General features: G+C 39.0%; 1 protein-coding gene across 12 annotated transcripts in view; it reads right to left on the reverse strand.

Annotated features, from left to right (window-relative positions):
* Positions 1-23,240, reverse strand: part of EHBP1 (EH domain binding protein 1) — a 225,715-nt gene that overhangs the window by 111,918 nt on the left and 90,557 nt on the right. For 8 of the 12 annotated variants that reach the window (XM_082048521.1, XM_082048525.1, XM_082048532.1 and 5 more), the window contains 4 exons: positions 18,375-18,479; positions 17,530-17,652; positions 6,654-6,906; positions 216-402 (listed from right to left, as the gene is read on the reverse strand). In XM_082048521.1, the coding sequence (XP_081904647.1) occupies positions 216-402; positions 6,654-6,906; positions 17,530-17,652; positions 18,375-18,479 (668 nt within the window). The remainder of the gene's footprint in view (positions 1-215; positions 403-6,653; positions 6,907-17,529; positions 17,653-18,374; positions 18,480-23,240) is intronic. The other 4 variants (XM_082048524.1, XM_082048522.1, XM_082048523.1 and 1 more) reach the window with 1 other exon arrangement.

Below are 23,240 nucleotides of genomic sequence, written 5' to 3' on the forward strand. Positions count from 1 at the left end.
TTGCTGTTACTGTTGTCATTAAATCCTTAAAGAAAAAATACAAGCTCCCACTGCTGCTCTCTCCCTATGAACCAGTAAGTGAATAGAGATGAGCCAACACCTTATTAAGTATAAGGAAAGCTTTTAAGATGGCCTGCAGAAATAAATAGGATGTCTACAATACACATAAAGGTACTGTTAATAACAAAGACAGAATTTTGGTATGAAAAACCTACCTTAGGAGAAGAAGAAAGCTCCCTCGATGCGGGAACAGCTGGCATGTTCTCATTCATGCCTGTCTCTGTCTTTGGCAAGAGATTTGGTGGTTCAGGAGCCTTTCTTTTCATCTTCTTTTCCGGTTCTTGCAGTGGAGCAACTTTAATTAAAGCGGAGCTTGATTTTGGTTCATAAAACGGATTTGATCTAATTAAAAGAAGGGAAACATATTTCTTTGCTATCTCCATGGAATTAAAACAGAAAATAAGACCTGTTTAGAGAAGCCAATGACTAAAATGTTTCTAGTATTCCACGTAAGAATATGTTTTGCCTTTACATGCTTTTAGATACTACTTTTTCATACGATTGAAAAGTGAGTTACAACAGTTAGAACTGCGTTAGGTCAGAATTTCCTTAAATTTTGTGAAGTCCTGTAAATTATAGAAATATTATCAATTGCATAAAGCTAACTCTTCGATTATACTTAGATATCTACCAGAGAGTGACATACTGACAAGCTCAATAACAACAAATTTGAGTGAAGCTGCTGTTCTAATGAACAGAATTAAGAATGCTTCACTAGAACTGAGTTAAGAATCACACCACTATTACATTCACGTTTCAACACACTTCGAGAGGCCTCACTCTTGGCTGTCTAAGTCTGAAAATTTCGGATTCCATGGGGATACAATCCACATCGAGTGTATTTTAAACTCTGCAGCACACCATTTTAAGCACACTCTTTGGATAACAGTGTAAGTATATAAGTACAAGAAAACCACAGCTGACTCGTGTACGCCTCTCTATAGACACTAGTAGCCATCATCTGCCTATTTTGACAGTGCTTTTTATAACTGAACCTCATTTAAGAAACACAGTAAACATCTTCCACCAAGTGGATGCAGTCCAACGAATTATTCTCAACTCTGGCATTCATGTTCCAGTTCCGCATTTGTTCCACCCTAAGTAAACACTTCCACAGCATTTCCAAATGTTATCTGTTAGTTTGATATATGAAATAATAATTAATACATCAAATAATGGCTTCTACTACATACTTAGAAGAGTCAGAAATTTTGTATCCTGCTAAGGACACATATGGGAACCTTATTTGCACTTCATTAATAATATTCGCTTTTCATATTTTACAATCCAAAATTGGATTGTTAATTACAAAACTCATATGCTAGTTAACTCCTTTCTAGTCCACACCTCCCCTGCAAGATAGATTTATCATGTATCTCAAACTACATTTATGTAACTAAGTTTCTTCAATTCCCAAAGATCTGTCTGCATACAGCTATAGAGTAATGACGGCAAATAACCTCAGCCCTTTCAATGCAACATAAATGCAATGCAATGCAATGCATTGGAAAATTTCAATGCAATGGAAAAATTAGTGCATACGGCATTAGACAAGAGCCTACCTAGCTAGATCCATTTACAAATTTCCTCTCAGGATAAGAGTTTTGAGCTGATACACACTGTTTTTAAGGAACTACAACAGCAAAATTTGAGCACAAGTGAAAAAACAACTATGCATCCAGATTCCTTTTACACAACACCAAATTTTTTTCAGTTCTGTGTACTTTTAGTACAATAATGTGTCTTTCAGTCTCATGGACTGATTTTAGCATTTATTTTAATGCTGTTTACCATCACCTTCTTTTCATTGAAAAAAACCAAGCAATTAATAATCCACACTACAAAAATCTATTTCTGAAAGACAAAGTTTACTGAAGCATGTAAGTGAAGACCAGGCATAAAACCTCCAGACCTTTCTGAGAATCTGCTGCTGCTTGTTATACAGATCTAAATCCAGATACTGAAGTGAAAGACTAACACTAAAATAACTCATCTGACTGAAGGAAACTTTCAGGTTCACCATCAATCACAAAGCCACCAGTGCAATCAAAACTGAAGGCAGCACAAAATAATGAGTTAAATAGAAATGGATGGGTGTTTTCCATGGGAGGCAGGAGAAAAAGGAGAGTATTCAGGCTAGAGTGGAGAATGCACCTAGCTGTCAGTAGCTTTAATTTAGCTGATAGCCCAGTTCAGCTGTCTTCAGACACTGTAAAGTTCAAAGGGAGGTGAAAATGAAGATAAAAGAGATAAAGGCTGAAGAACAATGCCTTCTACAGGAGAGGACAAGGTTGTTTTAGTTCAACAAGTTAGCCTTCTGAACAGCCAACAGACACAGCATGTTTGGCAGGAAGGTAATTTACCTCTGTGAACTTGGAATTAGAAGGGTGTGTTTTTAACGTGTTAAAATTAATTTGGTGGAGAGAAAAAAAAAAAAAACCACACAAAACAAAAACCCACACCTTATCAATGAGAGTAAAAAAGTTTGGAAGAGCCACCTTTTGAATTTTTATGCTTGAGAATTGTCTGTGCTGCATGTATGACCTTGAAGAATTGTACGCTACTGCATGGAAATGCAGCACAAGGAAGTGCTATAAGGAGACAAGCAACTGCCTTTTTTTATCCTAGAGAAGAACTTGCCTGAACCCAGACTAAACCTTCACATTTTGGTGACAGTATGGGCAGAACACACACGTGCTACTTCCCGCCTTCCTCTCTGCACCACTTTTCATTTGTCTGACAAATATTGAGAAAGATTTTTTTAAAAATAAGTTTAAAACAGAAAACCCAAGATCATTCTTGATTTAAGAGTCTATACATTTTGATGTCACGGGGGTCTGACATATGCAGAGGTTGGTCTAACAGTTTCCACAAGAAATTAGACATGGGAAAAGTCTGGCAGCGAAAGCACTTTTCTCTGAGGTCATCTCCAATACTTTTTGCTTCTGTGAAGTTAATTGATCCACACAATATGATTTTTGCCTAAAGAGATACTAGACTGTCCACTACAAAATTAAAAAATCCCAGACCTGACAAACTACCTGGCATTAAGCTGTCACTGTCAGTGTGGGGGCTTGTGGCTTCTTGTGCAACAGGCAGCTCAAGAGCCTTTCCACTTAGACAGCATTATTCTAAGCCATGCAATGATTAACAAGATAATGAGCCAGAGAGCCAAATAATATCTGAAAGCAAGTTTTATTCTGACCAATTTAAAAATTATTTCAATCGGCATTACTGGTTAACTGAAAAAAAATAAACATTTTATTGAGGAGAAAAAACAAAGCTGTCAGTGTGGCCGGGTTAAATGATCAGGCAATATTATCAATCGGAAGTACTAAAGTTGAAAGCATTACACTTTAAGTAGTTGTGAGCCATGCTATTATCAAATAATTAAACTTAGCTTAGCAAGGTGTGCTTTCCGTTATTAACTGGAAGCCACCTACCATTTTGATTTTAATGTATAAAGTTCAAAAAGCCCAAAGCAGAACTTCACACTAACATTCCTTATCTCTAGATAGGTATGAGGATGTATGTCTTGAGAGCGTAGTTTTACAGCAGAATATTTGTACTGGCTCATCAAAGTCCTTCGTACCGTGTGATACCTCATTCCATGTATGCTTGTGACTATGCTTTGTTTATGTCTGTTGTAAAATCTTACATTATCTTCACAACCATTAGTGAAATATGTTTCAGTTAAGCCAGTTATCCAAGGTAAATCCTTCAGAGAGGCGCAGTGAGAGTAAGTACCTTTTAGAGACTGTTACAAAACTGGAGTCAGAGCTCAGTTTTTGGGGCACTTTGAGCAAGCTCCAAGTCCAGAAGCAGCACTAGGGATCTGCCAGAGCAGAGTGGGACAAGGGTCCTGAAGCTAACTGATGTGTCCATCACAACACACCATTGCATTTCACACAAAATACAACAGGAAAATGCCAAGTGGTGCATTAAGTGAACTCCAACGAAATGTTTAAGATGCAGGGATAAAAATACATCATCCTTCCTGAGCAGCAGTACATGTCTTTCAGGAGCCTTCTATTTCTCATGCTTTCCATCTACCAGGTTCAAAATCACTCTTGGGGAAAGCAAAAATGATTAAAAACTACACAAAACAACACAAAAAGGAATCAAAATACAAGATGTTAGGACAGAGGTTGAAAATAATATGTAAATTTTTCTACTGCAGCGATCAGTTTTTCAGCCTTGTCTTGAATATACTGCTCAGGCCAAGTCAACACAGCTTAAAATAGATAAATAGCAGAAGAAATAACAGGGTCCAGAGACGTGTGGTGAAAATGATTAGAAAGATGAAGAGACTTCTGTACAAAGAGAGATTGAAAAAGTTAGCACCATTTAACTCAGACAAGTGACAAGTAATGGTGAACATGCTAGAGATACATAACACAGCAACTCTTTATGGCAGATAAATCCAATACTACTAATTATTATTTTGATAAGTCAGCAGAAGAGATTGTGTATGGGATTGGAAAGATAACTTATTTACAATCAACAAAAGGAAACATTTTGTATAAGATCCTGTTTTCTTGCAGAACTCTCTGCCAAAAATTGACACTGAAGCCTAAACTTTAATAGGATTTGAAAGAAGATTAGCCACTTATGTAGATAATAAAAGCATCAATATTCACGTTATATAAGAAACAATACACATCTGGACATAAACCTTCATGATTTAGGGCACGTAAAAACTACCAACTGGCACTGCCCATGAAAATCTTTACTTCAGTGCTCACCATACCATACCTTAGCAAAAACTTTCTACTGAAAAATATGAAAACTAATGACATGAGGTAAGGCATAATAGCGCTTGTAGGTGTGAGTTAGTATCACAAGTCCGGTGTTCCTAGACTGGAGTTTTATTATCACCCTTATTCTTCCAGAATGTTTCAGTATAAAGACTCAAAGGTTCTCCTGGCCACACTTCTACCCAATACATCTAACAGTCTCCATGTCTTTTTCAATGACATGGCACTCCTGTAACCTGGGAGGAAAATGTGGAAAGGAAGTTACTTTGCGGGGCAGGACATTAAAAACTTATGTAAAAGATGTAAAACCTATTTTACAGTGCTTTTTGACTCCTTATCCTTCCATGGGACAATGCCTTTAAAAGGAAAACACAGATCAGATTTATGTTCAAGTAGAATCCACCTATGGGGAGTTTATTTTTATCCTTAAAAAAAAAGAAATAAAGCAAATGGGGTCATTAAAATAAGAAGGCGGCTTTTGTAAATTAAGAGCTACAGAAATCTACTGTCCAGTACACTGAAAAAACAAGGCTGCCTGTTACAACACTGCTGCAAGCCCATTTGGCACAGGGTTGCATAGGGTGGAAATGTGAGTATAAATATAAAACAGAGAAAATTCTTCACTTGCCAATCCATGAGGCTTTCGCTCTTTCTATGCTTCTCAGCTGTTTCTGTCCTCTATACCTGCATCTTTGCAGGTGTAAAGTATACGCATTCTTTTCTCCCTGCAGATTCTGGTGATCAGTGAATGATCAGGGATGCCTGGTGTGACCATCAACAACAGCGTGATCACACTGTGCTCTGAAGACACAGCCAGTGCTGTTTGTTCAGGCAGTGCCCTGATGAATGGAGCTGGCAGAGGCCTCATTCCCCAATGCCTTTTTTCTTTTTTCTCCACAGAACAAACTAGAAATCCATGGCCACAGGACTTTAAAAGGAAAAACCCTGCGGGGTCCTTTGTACATTTCTATTAGAGTACATTGGGATCCTTCAGTTTCCTACAACACAGCTATCAACAGAGAAACATAGAGATGATGTTATGGCAACCTGTATTAATAGTAAATATGAAAGCAATGCAAATGTCATGCAATGATAAATCTCATTAAATAATGTAAAACTAAATGTTAATTACAGTTGTTGTCTGTAAAATTGCTTGCATGTAATCACCGTAAACTGTCTTACGAGTGTTGTGGTTGGTGACTAACGACCACAAACAAGGAGTAAGTATATACCTTAAACCACCCAAGCTGCACAGCTGTTGCAAAAAGCTCTCACTCCTTGTTATGTTTCTATATTGTAAGGCTGTCAGTGCGAGTTTATAAAAGTTTTATGCATGGTTATGATAAAAGAAAGAACCTAAGAAAGTGCATATTGTGTTATCTTTCCCATTCAGTTTTACGAAGCTCTTAAAAATGTGCGATACAGAGTACAAAATGCTCTTGCTTTTATATATCGTACCAATATAAAACAAACTCTCCATTATCATTAAAAAAAATATTATTTCATGTAGTAAAAACAATGGCAAAAATGACAGGAAGGACCAAGCTTTGCTGCTCCTTAATTTATGGCTCATTTGCAATTGTCAGGGTATTAAGTGCCAAAAAAGTGCACAGGCTCGTTCCCTATCACGGAATTATTGTTATCAATGAGGCAAAGTTTCCTAATTGATCATGTTAAGGTGAATAGTGTGACTTGGGGTTGTGGTATTTCCTGCTGCTGAAGGATCAGTCTGTCCTAAGGAGGTGCTTAAGGATCACCAAGGTTGAACCAATATATCTCAGTATTAAGCCAAGGATCCCACTAATACTTCCAAAGCTGCTGAAGAATCATACTTACTCATCTAGCTCTTCCTCTTCAGCTTTAGAGGTATCTGCATAGAGGTATTTGCTCATATCCACTGGTCTGACGTTTTTCCTTTTTGCAGGTTGTGGAGGAGAATCTTTTACAGTTACAAATGTTTCAGGCTCATGGTCTGGCTCATCAAATGGGTTCAAGTACTCTGGGGCATCCTCATCCTTGAAGGGGTTGTAACTGTCAGCATAGAAACTTTCTTCTGGCTTTGAAGATGAAGCTATTTTATCATCTGGTTCTACGAAATATATAAAAAAAAAATCATTAAACAGATTTAACGTAGGAAAAAACTGAAAACATTTTATCAGAAAAGGCCTGCTTCATGACTCTCAATACATAAAGTCCTAGACTTAGATAAATTTTCATGCTTTATTTATTTATTGGGTAACCTTGCTTATTCAAAAATAGATCTTTCAAAAGGTCACTTCATCTAGAGCATATTGAATAGGTTTCATTTTCTCACTAAAGCTCATTCAACCTAATTAGTTATTAGTTTTCTTATTTGTCACATAAATAGTATTGCAACAGAGTTTAAAACGTTTTCCCAAGCTATTAGCCAATTTATGTCCTAACAAAATGTTTTTAATAGTTTATTTGAACTTTTAATAAAGAAAAAGGATATCTTGTATTTTATAATAAAATTACTTTTACTGGATATTAAAAATAGTGATAGCAAGCAGGTGCTCTTTTCATTTCTTAAAATGAGTGAACTAAAAATCAGTTATTAGGTATGATCAGTAATTATATTTCAAAACATACATACTTTCACTGCTAACTGCTCCTAGTAACAATACAAAGTCTCATAGTAAAAAATTAATTTAAATTAATCCTGAAGAGACAGATAATCAAATCACTCATCTATTGTTTGGGCTGTACAACAAAAAGTTATTAGCAACCTGGAGCTGCATGTTCTTTAGAGTAACAGGCACTACAGAAAGAACATCACACAAAAGTGAATGGCTGGTAGATATTGAATAATACAATCCCCATACAGCAATACAACATTTCTTATTAAAACACTTAGTAATGTTAATCTTACTCTTCCTGCAGCATCAAATGATCAGAAGCCCAGTTCAATCTTGGATCTGATCTACTTTCAAAATCTATGCAAATAGGAACTTCAATATAGTGTTATTAAAACCCAATTTTCAGTAGCCACTCCCACATTATTCTTAATGAAAAGTGTTTCTGAGGTATGGTTACTAAATTGAGTAAAGTGTACCTTTTAGCTCTAAAAGAAAAACTAAAAATTATTTGTAGCAGGGCTCTAAAGAAGAAAAAGATGGAGTTCCAAGTGTGTTTATCACTAAACAAATATTCAGGCAGACAAAATCCCTAGCCACACAACTAACAAAGGGAAGGTGCAGTGAAAGAACCAGCACTGTCGTTACTTGGTCTTGGATGGATGATGTACTGAAGCTGCTAATCTTGGTGAATTGCTAGAAAATATAAGTGTTCTCTACTCTGCCAGTAAACTTGCAGTTCACCCTGTCTCCAGCCAAGGTGACAGAAAGTCCCACCTCACACAGTGGCTGAAGAGGAATATGGTCCCAGATGCAGCAGCAGCTTCTCCTGCATTGGAATAGTCACCAGTCACTATACCAGGGCAAAGGCCTTCTCGGAACAGCTGCAAACTACCAGGGACTGGAAAGATTTCATTCCTCGTGCTCCTCTTCTTCTTCTTGGTTCTTCACATTTAAACCTCAAATACTATGTTATCATATTGTTTCCTACACTATTTCTAAGGTTCTCTTTCTGAACTGATGGATCATTTCTCTATGGTCAGAAAGTAGAAATCAAATGAGTTTGGCTTGAAAAACAGGATAGATTAATCAAAATCTTACTTAAGCCCAGTGTGGACCCTCAGGAGATAAATCATGCATCTGAGATTGAGAGTGAGTTCAGCTGGGTAAAACACAATAAAATTGTACTTCGCCAGACAATACTGCAGGTTTTAACTGCTAGACATACAACTACAGACAGTGCTTTTGCCTGTGCAATTTCCCTCTAGTGATTACTCAGAAAATTACTTTTAAAAATTCCTTTAATTCCAGGTGAGGTTTGCAGTTTATTGTTCTCTCAGCAACCAGGTCCAGGTTAGCATTAAAGCAACATATACAGTACACATCTATCTCTTATGTATCTCAGAAGTTCTTATATTTAACTTCAGTTTGAGAACACAGCTAACACTATTTCAAGTCAAAAACTGGAATAAAAAAGGAGACTGATAAGAAGTGTAAACTAGACAATGCACTGAAATGGGATGAGACAAAGGTAAAGTGAGATCACAAGAAGTCATTGTTATGCTTAATGGTCAGTCTTTGCACTATCAAAATGTGTTCTAAAAAGAACAAAATAGTCAAAATTCTTGTGACTAACAGTAAAAAAACGCAAATAATCAGGGTTGCAATAACAGTCTTAGCTAAACATAAAAAAGAGGTTCTCTTACTGTTTAGACCTCACCTGAATGACATAAAGCAACATTTCAGCTGTGTCTTAGGAGATGAACATATATCCAAACTACTGTAGGACAAATCAGGATGTGTATTTGCAGCATGTCAACTGTAGTGTATGTGTTTGCTCCCAGAGCAAATATAACATGCTTATCCCTTAATAAAAGGGAATAAACCACTGGGCATTTTTCCTGGGAGAAAGGGTAGTTACTGCACAGTAAGTGATGTGTATTAAGCTCACACCCCAGTTTATGTGTAGTGATTTGTTCATAAGCCTGCATCCTTCTAAGAAAGATGCTTCAGAGAAAGCAACAATAAAATAATATTGAAGGTCTACAGTTTAACTGACAGGGGAAAATAAATCATTAAAGGCAGAAATTCTTAAAAATGTAAATATGATCAAATTAAGCAATAATCCTTTGACAATATTCTAGATTAAATACATCAGAGCAGAGTCCAACATTTTAAATTGATTCATTCATTTTAAGCTAAAACTGGAAAAGTGGTTCTACCCTGGCTTACTTACATCACTCTAGTGTCCAGTGCAGGTGGTCATGGCAAGCAAAAGTTTCACCCTGCTTGCCCTCAGATGTCCACAGTGTGGGTACCTGTAGCTGAACTAGACCCCTTTATAGTCAAACCTTAAAGTGCAAAAAGCAAAGCAAAACTCTCTAGTGTTCCAAATCAGGTGAGCCAAATCACGCTCTTACTGCATAGACATGCACGACTTGAAACTCATGGTAGTCAGAATACTACTCGAATGATACCCACACATGTAGTGATTTGATGAACTCAGCCAAGCAGCCATGCTTTTGAGATCCACCCTCAAAAGACAGCATCCTATAAAGAGCAGAAGTAACCTAATGAAATGCACAAGAATGGCTCATGTATGCCCTGTTCAAACTGTGCAACTTATTCACGCTTTAACAAAAATTTTTGAGACTTTAAACTTTGCTCAAACCTTAAAATATTTTCTCAAGAGAGTGCACAATTATGAATACCTGCTTCTGCAACTCCATATGATGGATAACTGCACCTGCACATGAATCTGTTGATAAATACACATTATCATATCTGAGCAAAACTTGCTGATAACTCACACACAGTATTCAAACAAATATTACTAGAAGGAATGCCAGCAATGTTTCCTGAAGGTAAAAAATCAGGGCAACGGTATCTTCAACCTATGCTGCATGTTTTAACTTCTAATTTGCTTTTGTGTCCTGGAAATGAGAGTCAAACGCTTTTTAAAATCAGCTACATTTTAAGGGGTAATGCAAATGTTTTTTTTGCGATTATTTCAACACTATGGATCAAGTGCTGTGACCCTAACTAGGACAAAATTCTTTCTTTTGTTCATTGGCTCAACAGTAACTACAGGTTTGGCCTTAGATGGAGAGCATTGCAGATCAGCATTCAGAGACCTCTGGCTTATTATTAAAAGATTTCACAAAATCCTACACGCAGGTTAAAATTAAAAGATCTTCCAAAAGTATCATTTGCTAAAACCTTTTATAGGCAGAATTTTGTAGGGGCTCAACTAGAACCCACTTGACTGCTCATTCCCTCTCCTCCTGTCATCCAGGAAACATTTTTTTTTCCCCCTCTGCATCCTTCTATGTCTCCACAGGAGGGAAGATCCCCACGAGGGTCCCCACCTGAACCCAACCAGGCTACTTCCCATGAGGTCTCTGAAACCCTTTAGGACCAGCTTTTATGTCAAGTGTAGGTCACCACTTCGTGAGCCTCTCTATGACAAATTAAATTGCTAGGACAGTGACTCAATGACACTGCTCTTCAAGCTGCAGCCACAGCTACCTTCTCTGTAACAAAGACACTGATATTTTCTAAAGGATCTAATGGTGGTGGGAAGTGCATTTGGGGGTCTGAACATACAACAGATTAAGAGGAGCTTATTTCCCTCTTCAAGCTGATTTTACACTAAGGAGTCAACACAGGTTCCTTTGCTTCCCCTTAATCATTACTCACAGCTGAGAACACAGGACTCCAGTCTCTACTGGAACTAATTAACTATTTTTTTTTTTTAATTGCAGTTCTCTACACTGATATTTGGGAAAAAAAAAAAAAAAAAAGACACCTGCAGTTTGGCACTCCAAGGGTCAAACACACAATAATTTTGCATGGTTAAGTAATAAAGCCACAGGGGTAGGAGTGACGAGAGGAGAGGTAGAAGCATTACGCAGAAACACCAGCTGCTCCTGTGCCAGATTCTGGAAACATTACTTGCCCCCAGCTCCACTGAGAAAGACTACTCATGTTAGTAATCACTCTGGCACTACCCATCTGCACAATCAGCCTTCTAGTTCCCAGAGGATCTCCAAAATCACCCTGCCCTTCAACCCACTTGCCTTTTGTAACACAAACATATTGTGACACATCCCTTGAAACGAAACAAAACAAAACAAAAAAATCCACCACAACATTACACATACCACTTTTCCGTTGGCAGAGGATGAAAGAACAAGCCCCATGTGAAAGATATTTAGTTATGCCATTTGGTGCACTACTGGCAGGCACAGTCATGATGGTGATGTGAGCAGAGTAACAAACAGCATAGAATAAAAATGTAACTTCTAGAAAGCATAATGATTGGCATCCCTATAAACCACTGATAATTTTATATTACTTTTATTAATACTAACACCAGCAACACATTACTTTTCAATAAGAAATATCAGGAAAAGGGAGAAAGTAATTATTCTCCTCTGTATTTGTTCTTGTACTGCTCTCCTTAGGACTATCCTAGAAGGACTCTGGGGTTTGGTACTGGGTTGTAGCTCTGTTTTCATTTGCAGTGTAACACACTGCAGGGAGCTCAGGAGTCTACATACAAGGCAAAGAATTGGTGGAGTAAATGCTGGTTTAAATGAAAGGGTGTGGCAGTGCCAGCAAATAGTTACCCTCATGTCTCAGGTGCATTGCAGGAAACTTACACTGGTCATACGCAACTTCAACATTTTCATTCCCCACCCAAGTAAAAAGATATCTGGAGCACTGAAAGTGTGTTGTTGCTTTCTATTTGCATTTGTTGTATATGTTGACTTCCCCAAGGAAAATATTTTGCACAAAAATTAACTGATTTTAGAGTTCTGTTGCAACATGACTAAAACACAACCCAAAAGGCAGTCCTCATATGATCATCTACGTCTTGTCCAGTATAAAGCTGTAGAGACATACTGTTCAAGAGATTATTTTTTATTTTCCATATTTCTAATGTCTAGCTGGCTTACTAGATACAGAAGGAATAAGCCTCAATTTGACATGTCAACCATGAAGCACAGCTGAAGTTTTTTTTCAGGCAAGTTGTTCATATGGACATTCACTCCACTGTACATATAAGATGATTTACACTATGGACTTTTTAAACCACAGTAGCATCCAGAGACAGCTTGCTGATAACCCTCTGCCATATACCACACCCACAGTGTGCACATGGATGCTGGGAGCACTCACACCTTTAGTTTCACTCCACCCTGCATTTCCAGGGTTAGGCGATTATGGGATTAGGAAGATAGAGGGAAAGTAGCTGGTTTGTGAACAGGCACAAGAAATATCTGTCTAGGAAACAAGTATCTACTGGCAAGTAATCCTCCTTTCTCTTTGAGTGACTGTCAATAAACACATATTCATAGCCTGGGTGTCTCTAAGCACTCTCTCACTAAGTACACAGGTCACAGGCTTAATAGGAATATCCCTGGAATATCTCTGCCAAATGGAACGTTGTGCCTCCTAGCATCTGATGGCAAAGTACTCGGGAGGCTCCAGACAACTGCTCTGCAGAGGCTGGAGAAATTCAGTAACAAATTCTAAGGAAAGAATAGAAAAATATTTCATTTCTGCATGCATAAAAGGTTAATCTCTTGATTTAAGCAGATCACAAGAGAAATGACACAGATCATGTAACTCTTTAAGCCTGTAGGAGAAAGTCCGCCTTAAACTCCTGAACCTCTCTCATGGTCCCAGGCTCCTGGAGTGGCCACCAAAAAGGTCACATACACCTAAGGATGCAAAAGCAAACAGTGGGCACAGTCTCAAAGAGCTTCCTAAAAAACGGATGGCTGCAACGAAAGTTCCACTGAGGTCTCAAGAGTAGAAGAAATGTCCTAAATCATGAGGGAATATACCTGCAGCCAAACGGAAAACAAACAGGGCAGCTGTCTGCAGCAGAGCAACAGGGTAAGAACAGCCTTGATATCATGTAGTTCCAAAACACAGTCCAACAAAAATGGAAATCTCCCCAAAACAGTAAGGTCTAGGAGGACCCCATGTAGAGATACTGATCCAATTAGCCAGAGACATATGTAGCAGATTCCAGCTGTTGCTGAAGACCAGAAAACTTTTAACTAATTTGTCTCAGCACCTTTTTTTCCTCCTTAACCTTTCTGTGAAGGAAGAGGACTGGAGGAAAGACATGTCAAGAAGGCCAAGCAAGGGAAGATGAACACAAGCAGTGCCCATTCTAGTGAGAAGACACTCCACTCCGTTCCTGGGGAGCCACTAATCAGAAAGTAAAAGCTTTAAAAATGTCACACCAGATGTCCCACTCTTTGTCTGACAGCCTGAAATGCCTCAAGTCTTCCACTTGGTTCAGTGCTCCAGGAGGACATACTGCTGTCACATGAACCTGACAGAAGCTCCATCCCTCCCAAATAAAATACACCTTACGACACAGTAGGAAGAATCTAGTGACACCCTGTTAATTAAAATCACTGTCATGTTGTTGTACATCGACTGCTGGATGATGGTGACAATGTGTGGGAGGAATGTTTGGTACACACCCAACAATTCAGCACTGCTGCCTACAGCTGTATAGATGGAACTTCTTTGGGGACCCAACAGTCTGAACTATGAGACTGTCCAAGTATGCAGTACAGGTCCATGGGAACAGAGAAGTGTCAATGACCGTGACTGAAGGTGGCAGTAAAGGTTAGATGACACCAAAGGGATCAGAATCACCTGAAAGAACCTGCCCCACATCTATTGGGAATCTTTTGGGAACATAAGCAGGCTGGAGTCTTGGATGCAAGCTGCTCACATAGAACTTGACATGAGATGCCAAGCTAACTTGGCACTAAGAAACACCACCAGTTTGTAACTTTCTGTCCCTGAGATGACAAGGAACCAATTCTTAGTCCTTATATTTTGTGGTCAGAAGACCTGCTGCTTTCTGTCAGTGCAGGTTCTCCCTGGAAAGAAAAGCTGGGTTTGGAAAACAGCAGTTTACATAGGATGGGATTTGTACAGCCCGCTCCAGGGAGAAGGGAGCTCTTCTTGCTGAAGCAGAGAAGGAAGAAAGGAATATAGGTCAAGTGTCTTAGAGCAAGTTGTGTACGGACAACTAGACGCATTAGAATAGGTGTTTTATATCCCTGGTTATTCTGATTCCTTCTGAGATCCCAAGGGAATTCACAGCTGAGGAACAGACAGGAAATGAAGCCAAAGATCCAGACACTAGAACCTAATCCGTATATATTGATATCTACAAAGCTGAAACAACTCACTTCTGCAGCTTTAGAAACACCTGACAACTTTACAGGAGGAAGAAGGGGCACAGCACAGTGGCTTTATGGCTTCAATTGTGGTCTACCTTGACTTCAGTAAAGCATTTGACACAGTCTCCCACAGCATCCTTGCTGCTAAACTGAGCAAGTGCAGTCTGGGCGATCAGGTAGTGGGGTGGACTGCGAACCGGCTGAAGGAAAGAAGCCAGAGAGTTGTGGTCAATGGGGCAGTGTCTTCTTGGAGGCCTGTATCTAGTGGAGTGCCTCAAGGGTCAGTACTGGGGCCAATATTATTCAATATATTCATTAACGATTTAGAAAAGGGAATAGAGTGTACTACCAGCAAGTTTGCTGATGACACCAAACTGGGAGGAGTGGCTGACACGCCAGAAGGCTGTGCTGCCATCCAGAGACCTGGACAGGCTGGAGAGTTGGGCGGGGAAAAATTTAATGAAATATAACATGGGAAAGTGTAGAGTATTGCATCTGGGCAGGAACAACCCCAGGTTCCAATATAAGTTGGGGAACGACCTATGAGTGAGCAGCGTAGTGGAAAGGGACCTGGGGGTCAGCAAGATGACCATGAGCCAGCACTGTGCCCTTGTGGCCAGGAAGGCCAATGGCATCCTGGGGTGTATTAGAAGGGGGGTAGTCAGTAGGTCCAGAGAGGTTCTCCTTCCCCTCTACTCTGCCCTGGAGAGACTGCACCTGGAATATTGTGTCCAGTTCTGGGCCCCTCAGTTCAAGGACAGGGAACTGCTGGAGAGGGTCCAGCACAGAGCCACGAAGATGATTAAGGGAGTGGAGCATCTCCCATATGAGGAAAGGCTGAGGGAGCTGGGTCTCTTTAGTTTGGAGAAGAGGAAACGGAGCGGTGACCTCATATATGTAAAGGGCGAGTGTCACGAGGATGGAGCCAGGCTCTTCTCAGTGACAACCAATGACAGGACAAGGGGTAATGGGTATAAACTGGAACACAAGAAGTTCCACTTAAATAGGAGATGAAAATTCTTCTCAGTGAGGGTGACAGAACACTGGAACAGGCTGCCCAGGGAGGTTGTGTAGTCAAAACCCACCTGGATGCCTTCCTGTGTAACCTCATCTAGGTGTTCCTGCTCTGGCAGGGGGATTAGACTAGATGATCTCCAGACGTCCCTTCCAACCCCAACCATTCTGTGATTCTGTGATTTAATGGCCTGGTACAGAAGATAGAGCAATGCTCCTGTTTGAGAAATACAAGCTGTGAGACTACACCACCACTGAAACATGACAGGACTTAGATCACCATACACATTTGCATTTGTGGAGTCAGAAGGCAAGAAAGCCACATTGTGAGTAAACATTCAGCTTGTCCAAAAAAAGAGAATAACGACAGGTAGAAACTGCAGCTCAGAAATACAACCTCATTAGACCTGGCATTAGAAATCCCACAGCTGTACCCTGGGCTGCTCCTGCTCAGTGTGGTTCTTTTCCACCGCCATTACACAGTGGTTTCTGAGGTTTGGTCAAAGGTGGCAAATCCTCCTTGGTATTTTCTGTGGGAAGAAAAGTCTTGGAACTTTGAACAGGAAAAGCTGAGTACAAACTTGGGACTTAACTATGGATTGGCATTTCAAGCAGCTGCAAACTAAGGAAGTCATATGCCCATTTTTGATGGCAGCAGATACAAGCCTGTGTATCTGGACATGGAGTTGAAGACAGCAGAGATGCCTACTGTCTTGATGCTCCTTGCTGGCTTTATGGCTGAAGTTTTATCAGATTAAAAACTTACAGAGGAATTATTTCTCACTCAAACAGAACAAGAATAGGCATGTTGGTCTGAAAAGAGGATTAACACCTACCACGTGGTGCAAGGCGCAATGCCAGAAGACACAACCGAGGAAACCATAAAAGCAAAAAAGGAAGAATGAAAGAGATACAATTAAATTACAATAAAAAAAGATTAGTGCTAACCAAGAGTAGCTGTGATGCAGTGAAGATTGCAGTGAAGGAAGTTAAGATATAAACCAGCATCCATATGGAACAACGCTTGATAGTCTGTGTTGCTCATTGTGTTGGTTCAGCTGGGACAGAGTTAATTTTCACAGGAAGCTGGGAGGGGCCACAGCCAGGACAGCTGACCCAACTTAGCCAAAGGGTTATTCCATACCATAGGATATCATGCTCAGTATGAATCTGTGGAAGCTGGCTTGGGGAGGGTCTCACTGCCTGGGGAATCTCTACTGCACAGGTCTCCATTGTTCCAGGACTGGCTGTTCAATCACAAACTGCAGCCCAGGGTCTCCACTCTTCCAGGACCAGCAGTACCAGATCTGAGTTCACAATTGCTGCTTGGGAGTGGGCTGGGCATCATTTTTAAGGGTTGGTGAGAGACTGCATTGTGTATCCCTTGCTTTGTATATTCATCCATTGTTAATATTGTTATTGTGTATCTTTTCCTTTTTGCTGTTCTGTTAAACTGTTTTCAACCCATGAGTTTTAAGTTTTGTTTTGCCGATTCTCTTCCCCATCCCACCAGGGAAGCCAGGGGGAGGGAACGGGAAGGAGTAAGCGTGCGGCCTCACGGTCTTAGTTGCCCGCTGGGGCCAAACAATGACACTCATTTATACCACATAAGGTGAGTAGCAGTAACACATCAGATAGGTCTGAAAGTCTCTGGTTCGACTCTTAACTGGTAGCCCCCAGTGGCAAATACACATAAGGATGCAACTCAAAGGATAAATCAATTTTCTAGTGGCAACTGGATCACTGCTACTGCTACCTCAGTACTGCATGTAATAATTATATTTAATCAAAACATTTTTCATTTGTAGCCCTACAATAAAAAAATCATGTTTCATTAAGCATTTGCAAATAATGATGAATTATGTAATAGAAATCTATTACCTTCTGCATCAGGGTCTCCAAATGGATTTAATTCTGCTGTGTCAGGGTCGCCAAAAGGGTTCGTACTAGAGTTGGTCAGGTCTTGCTCCTCTTCGTCCAGAAAATTAAGCTTATTGATAAGCTCTAGAAACAAGTTGGAATATTGTTTTAATGTAGATACAAACTGTTCATCTAATAGATTTCAAGCTCAAAAAGCTTTGTATCAACAGTCCCTCAAAACACTGCACCAGGGTATGGCACAAACTGCACAGCTAAGCTAATGCATCTCAGTAGTACACCAACAAAAGAGAATTTAAAAAATAAAAAAAAAAATAAAAAACAAACAAACAAACAACTTATCTTCACTGATCAGAACTTAATAGAAGGCTTTCTTCGTAGAGATTTCTCTTCGTTAAATAAAAGTTGCAGAACATCTAACAAGCTAAATGCAGCAATTTCTTTTCGGTTGTTCACACACACATTAACTACTGGCAGAAAATTTTAAGTTTTGGACACAACATGCATGTAAAATCAGAGAGGGGACATTTTGTCAAGTTAGAAAAGTCACCTATTACTGACTCCACAACTAATGTTTTAGACTTGGGGTTTGTTTTTCGTTTTGTTGTTTGTTTTGGTTTGTAATTTTTTTTCTTTCTTGTTCATTATCAGATGGCAAACTGAGCTGTAGAGGAACATAGGCTCTTTATCGTGTTGCTACCTGTTGGATGCACTACAGATTACCAGTTATGCTGGGTGGAAGCACAGAGATAAAACTGACAGCTGAATACAAGCAGGAGTCAAAAGGTAACAGGTCTTAGTAAATACAGACAATCGGAAACAGAAAGAAAGGAGGAAAGCTCATAGACCTTCAGAGGAACTGGCTGATTTAGCTGAAGGCATATTTGCTCGCTTTATGCAGTCATCTTGATCTTCATCTAAGCTGCTCAGAGCATTCAACTGGTTTACAATTTCTGTAAATAGAAGCCAGTCAAGACAAACGTAAGGCAAGGGCATTTAATGAAACAGAAGTGGAACGAACACTGTTACTAGAAAGAGAGAAAGGGAGAGAGAGGGTAAAAGAGAAGACACTCAGAATTAATTAAAAGAATACATTTAGAACAAGTCCTTACAAGGATGTACCTACAGCAAAGCACCTGTGTAGGTGCCTCAGTGACAATTTAATAAGAAACCCAGGTAATAGACAAACAAAACCTTGTTGGGTTCCTGGTGTTAGCAACAGCAATTAGTTGTGTGAGTATGCACACCAGTTCAAAACTTGAGTATACAAGATATGATTTAAAGAGTTTCCTTGGTCATGAAGAAAACTTGAATTTTAAACCACTGTTAATCAACACAAAACAGCCCCAGACCAATTTACCTCCCTCTCAAACCCTTAAGGCTAAAGAAAACGAATACTTAGACATACATTTTATATAGTTTATTTATTTATACACACACACTCTATTTAAAATTTACAGTTACCATTAAATTCTGACCTATGACAAGTTGAATTTATTTAATAATTCTAAAAGATATGATCAGTATTGTGCTATAGGAATGCATTCTGAATGTATATGTTGGTTGAATTTGCCACTATAATGCTATGTAAGTAACATCTTAATGTTTTGTAAAATCCTATTTCACCTTCTATCCATAGTGGACAACTCTGAATTGCCACAAACTCACAATTTTTAAAATGTATTAATGTTTACTTCTAGCCAAGACATTGATGCTTCCATAATTTTTGAAGCAAAGAAAGAAAAAAACAAAAAACAATTATGTCTTAGTGGTTTCTGCTCTAAGGGGAAAAATTAAATCTGTGATTCTTTGCTAAAATCTTATCCACAGCATCTGACAAATGCAGTTTCTATAGTAATGGGGATTGAGCCTGGAACATCACTGAAAGCCCTCAGGCACAGGTTTCTGTGGAGAGGGGACAGCCTTCCTTGTTCTTCTAGCTGACAAACAAGCAGGAGGAACCTGTGCAGGAGAGATGATCCTGCTAGTTGAATACCATTGCCCCTCTGGCGGGTTTTTTCATCTCCTGTCTTCTCCCAACAAAATAAATGGATGATGTCTTCTGGTATCACCAGTGAAGTTAAAGCTATGTAGATGCCTTTACTGCACACTTATCATGCCAATCATTCTTGGATTTCCTTTAAACTTCCATTTCTCGAGTACACAAGAAGTTACTCCTTCATAAGGCTTTTAGTTTGCTGGTGTTTTGAACTTGACTTTTCTCATATGGCTTTTGTTTGGGAAAGGAAACCTTTGTCACTGACTCTCATAAAGTAATCTTCATTCTATGAATTAGTTACAAGGAGCAAGATATCAGGCTGAGGTAAAAACTGAGTAGTATTGTGACTGTCTGAATTCACGTTGGTGCCCACAGCCACCCAGAACTTCCTATCTCATGCTTTTTCACAGGGTAACATCTTCATCAGTTGACACACTGACACAACTTTTAATTTCTTGCCTTCACAGACAGCATAAAGAACCTGAAGCCAAAAGCAGAGTCCAGAACCTGGAAATATTTCAGTCATATGGTTAAAAACTTCTTTTCCATATTTAAACTGCTTTGCAAAGATATGGCAATCTGCAAATTACCAAGTAAAATTATCTGTTCTGCCAATATCTACTGGACAAAAGCTATGCTGACAATGACAAAGCCATAGCAGAATTCCTCTTAACTGCACCTCCTGATCTTGACCTTAAAGCAAAAATCTACCTAGATGGGATCACATTTCTATCTATCTACAGAGACTTATTTCACCATCCTCACTTTCTTATTTTTAGCTCCAGGAAACAAGACTATTGTCCTAAAAAATAACACCAAAACTGCCCCAACTTAACTTTATAAGTATAAAATCATATCACCTTAGAGATCTGAACAATATAATACTATCTTCTGGGAATTTTAAAAATTGAAGTCACAATGGGAAATACTTTGCTGTACTCAAATAAAATGAAGTTGACCTTATGAAACAGTAGTACAAATGAATTACTAGTTTACAACAGGTTGGGATGCTGACATGATTTACAACTTATTTTGCCAAAATGTGAAAAAAAACCCACCAAAACCAAAACAATTACAACTCAGTTTTTATTGTCAGAAAATAACAAATTAAGTTCAGAGTTTTAAAAAGAGGGAATTCTTTGATGTGGTCTCAATCACCTGGTCCCATCTGCCAAACTAAACACCTGTATGCACTACAATGTTTCTCATTACAATATTAAATGGTTTATGGCATATTTTGGAGTGTGGAAATGGTAGGTTGGAGATTTATGTCCTATATTATCTTTTATAAATCTCAGTATCTACAAACGTACATTAGCTTGTTCTACAAGTATGTCATATAAATCACCAGGTTTGTTTTTTCATTGTTCTCTCTTGCCTTTTTTTTTTTTTTTTTTTTTTTTAAGCAGCTTGGTGCTACTGACAAAGACGATTAAAGGTATCAGAAGTTTACATGGGAGGTAGGGTTTTGCAAATGGCAACAAAGGGTTACACATATTGCTCTCCAGAAGCCTGCTCTTGACAAACACTGGCATTCAGACTCCTACAATAGGCACATGGGCATGTTGCTGACTCCGTGTGGTACCCCAGCACAGTTACTGTGCTCCTGTGCAGATGGGGCACGAGGCAACTATCAACTTCAGCATGAAGCTCTAAATATCAATTAAAAAATTAAGAGAAGCAAAGTATTTACTATTACCCTAGGTTTGTGAGCTATGAGCCACACTTTTTCAAGTACACTAGGATGCCTTGTCTTCAACTGAAGACTAAGGACAGGATAATTCTGGGAAGTTTAAATTCATCTATATTAATTGTGTGGAAGCAAAATATTTGAAACATATTTCATGGCCACAAACATCATCTTCAAGTTCTCATAAAACAGAACAGTTAAGTGGAGATAAAGCTTTTACACACAAAAAATGTAAACAAGAAATATTGGGCAGGAAGGGGAATAGTCAGAGATGAAGGGAGATTTTTTTTTTTTTTTTTTTAATCAAAGTGGTACTTCAAATGGAAAACATCTCTTAGTCTGATCTTAAGGTCAGTTGTATGGCAACAGCTCACATGTCGACCACACCAAATTCCACAGTGCTTTTGAGTTAGGTCAGTACTGTGCCACTTATTTCATCGCTGAAGAAACAGAGGCACAGATACTTACCCAAAGTTAGGCAATGCATCGAGGAAGAGAAACAGCATTTCCTAACTCACCTGCACCACCTAGAGCCCCAGTGAGCAGGTCTCTTCTGTTCTCCTAGTGGTGGACATATATTTATTCATCTATAAAACCATAACTTTGAACCCAATAAAGGAATTAATTAACTTTTGTACGCTGAAAAAAGGAACAATGTCCCTGACAAAGATCTGCATTAGCTCCTGTAGCTGCGGCTTGAGAATGACAATGTTTCAGTTGTCAAGTCATCCAACATTTCTGTGAGAAGACCTTGAGTTAAAAGATAATAACCCCTTCTGCTTTATTACTTGCTCTTCTTCAAAGCTTGCTTACAAACATTAACCATGACATACTCCCATCTTTTCTGTGATGTAGTTATAGTCAGTATCCCCATTTTACAGTTGGGAAAACAGGCACACAGAGGCGAAGTGATTTGCCGCGGGGGACTCTGAGTCAGTGAAGGCATTCCAGCTTGTTCGGCTGCCAACACCCTAACATGGCAACAGATGAGAAAATGTTGGGAGCAGCAAGCTTTCAAAAGGGTTATGTAACTTCCCCAATTAACTTTATGGGACTCTGTGAACATAATTATTTTTGAAAGAAATTTGAAAGGAGTACTTTACTACATCAGTTTTGTTCCATTTCCTTCTTTCTGTATTTCTTCCTATTTTTCTATACTGATTCCTACTTCTTTCCCCCTTGGTTCCTCAGCTCTTCTTCTTGTCTTAGTTTTTCCAGTTCATTATATTTATTACAGGAGTCTCTCCAACTGCCAATGAAATCAGTCTTGAATACATGTTGAAATAGATACTTCGCATTTTATTATTAATGTTTACTTACTGCCCTACGTTTTATGCTCTCTCATTTGCGTGGGAAATGACGTGCACTTCTTCAACATTCCTCTCATCTCTCTCCTTGTCTAACATGGGAAAAGTTAGTCAGAATAACGAAGGAACTCAGCTGTTGTAACCAACACAAGAAGAAGTCCAAGGCTGACCTTTTCCCCTGCTCACGTTCCCTTCATGCTGCATCTACAAAAAACCCAACTCGAACCTCCCATCTTATATCATTAGACAACAGTATCAGAACAGATGAACAGATACTGTGCATTTCGGAAGTATTTTCTTACTTCTGCTTTTCAAGTAGGTACCATAGTGTTTGCTTAGAACAGATAATTTTGGCCTTTAGAACAACAGATGGAAAAGCTGAAAAGCCTAGGAAAGAACTTGAGCTAGGATCTCATGTTGCAACATCAGACAGCTCATCATTCCGCATCCACCTCCAGGGATGTTCACTACTGAGCCAAAGGACAGTGGACAGACTCAACTAATCTATATCAACTTTTTGTTTGTTCAGGAATCATTTGTTGGCTTGTGTAGATGCTGAACACTGCAAAATCAATAAAGCTAAGGAGCAAGATCTGCAGTAGTTGTCAACTACTGTCCTTCTGCACATGGGTTTTCCATAGCAGTATCTAGGCGTATCTTAACGAAACACTTCTGCACAATACTTTATATAGAGACTTTATGTAGCCTCTCCTTTACG

The sequence above is a fragment of the Streptopelia decaocto genome (assembly GCF_964273445.1).
Source record: "Streptopelia decaocto genome assembly, chromosome: 3".
In the NCBI taxonomy this organism is placed as follows: Eukaryota; Metazoa; Chordata; class Aves; order Columbiformes; family Columbidae; genus Streptopelia; species Streptopelia decaocto.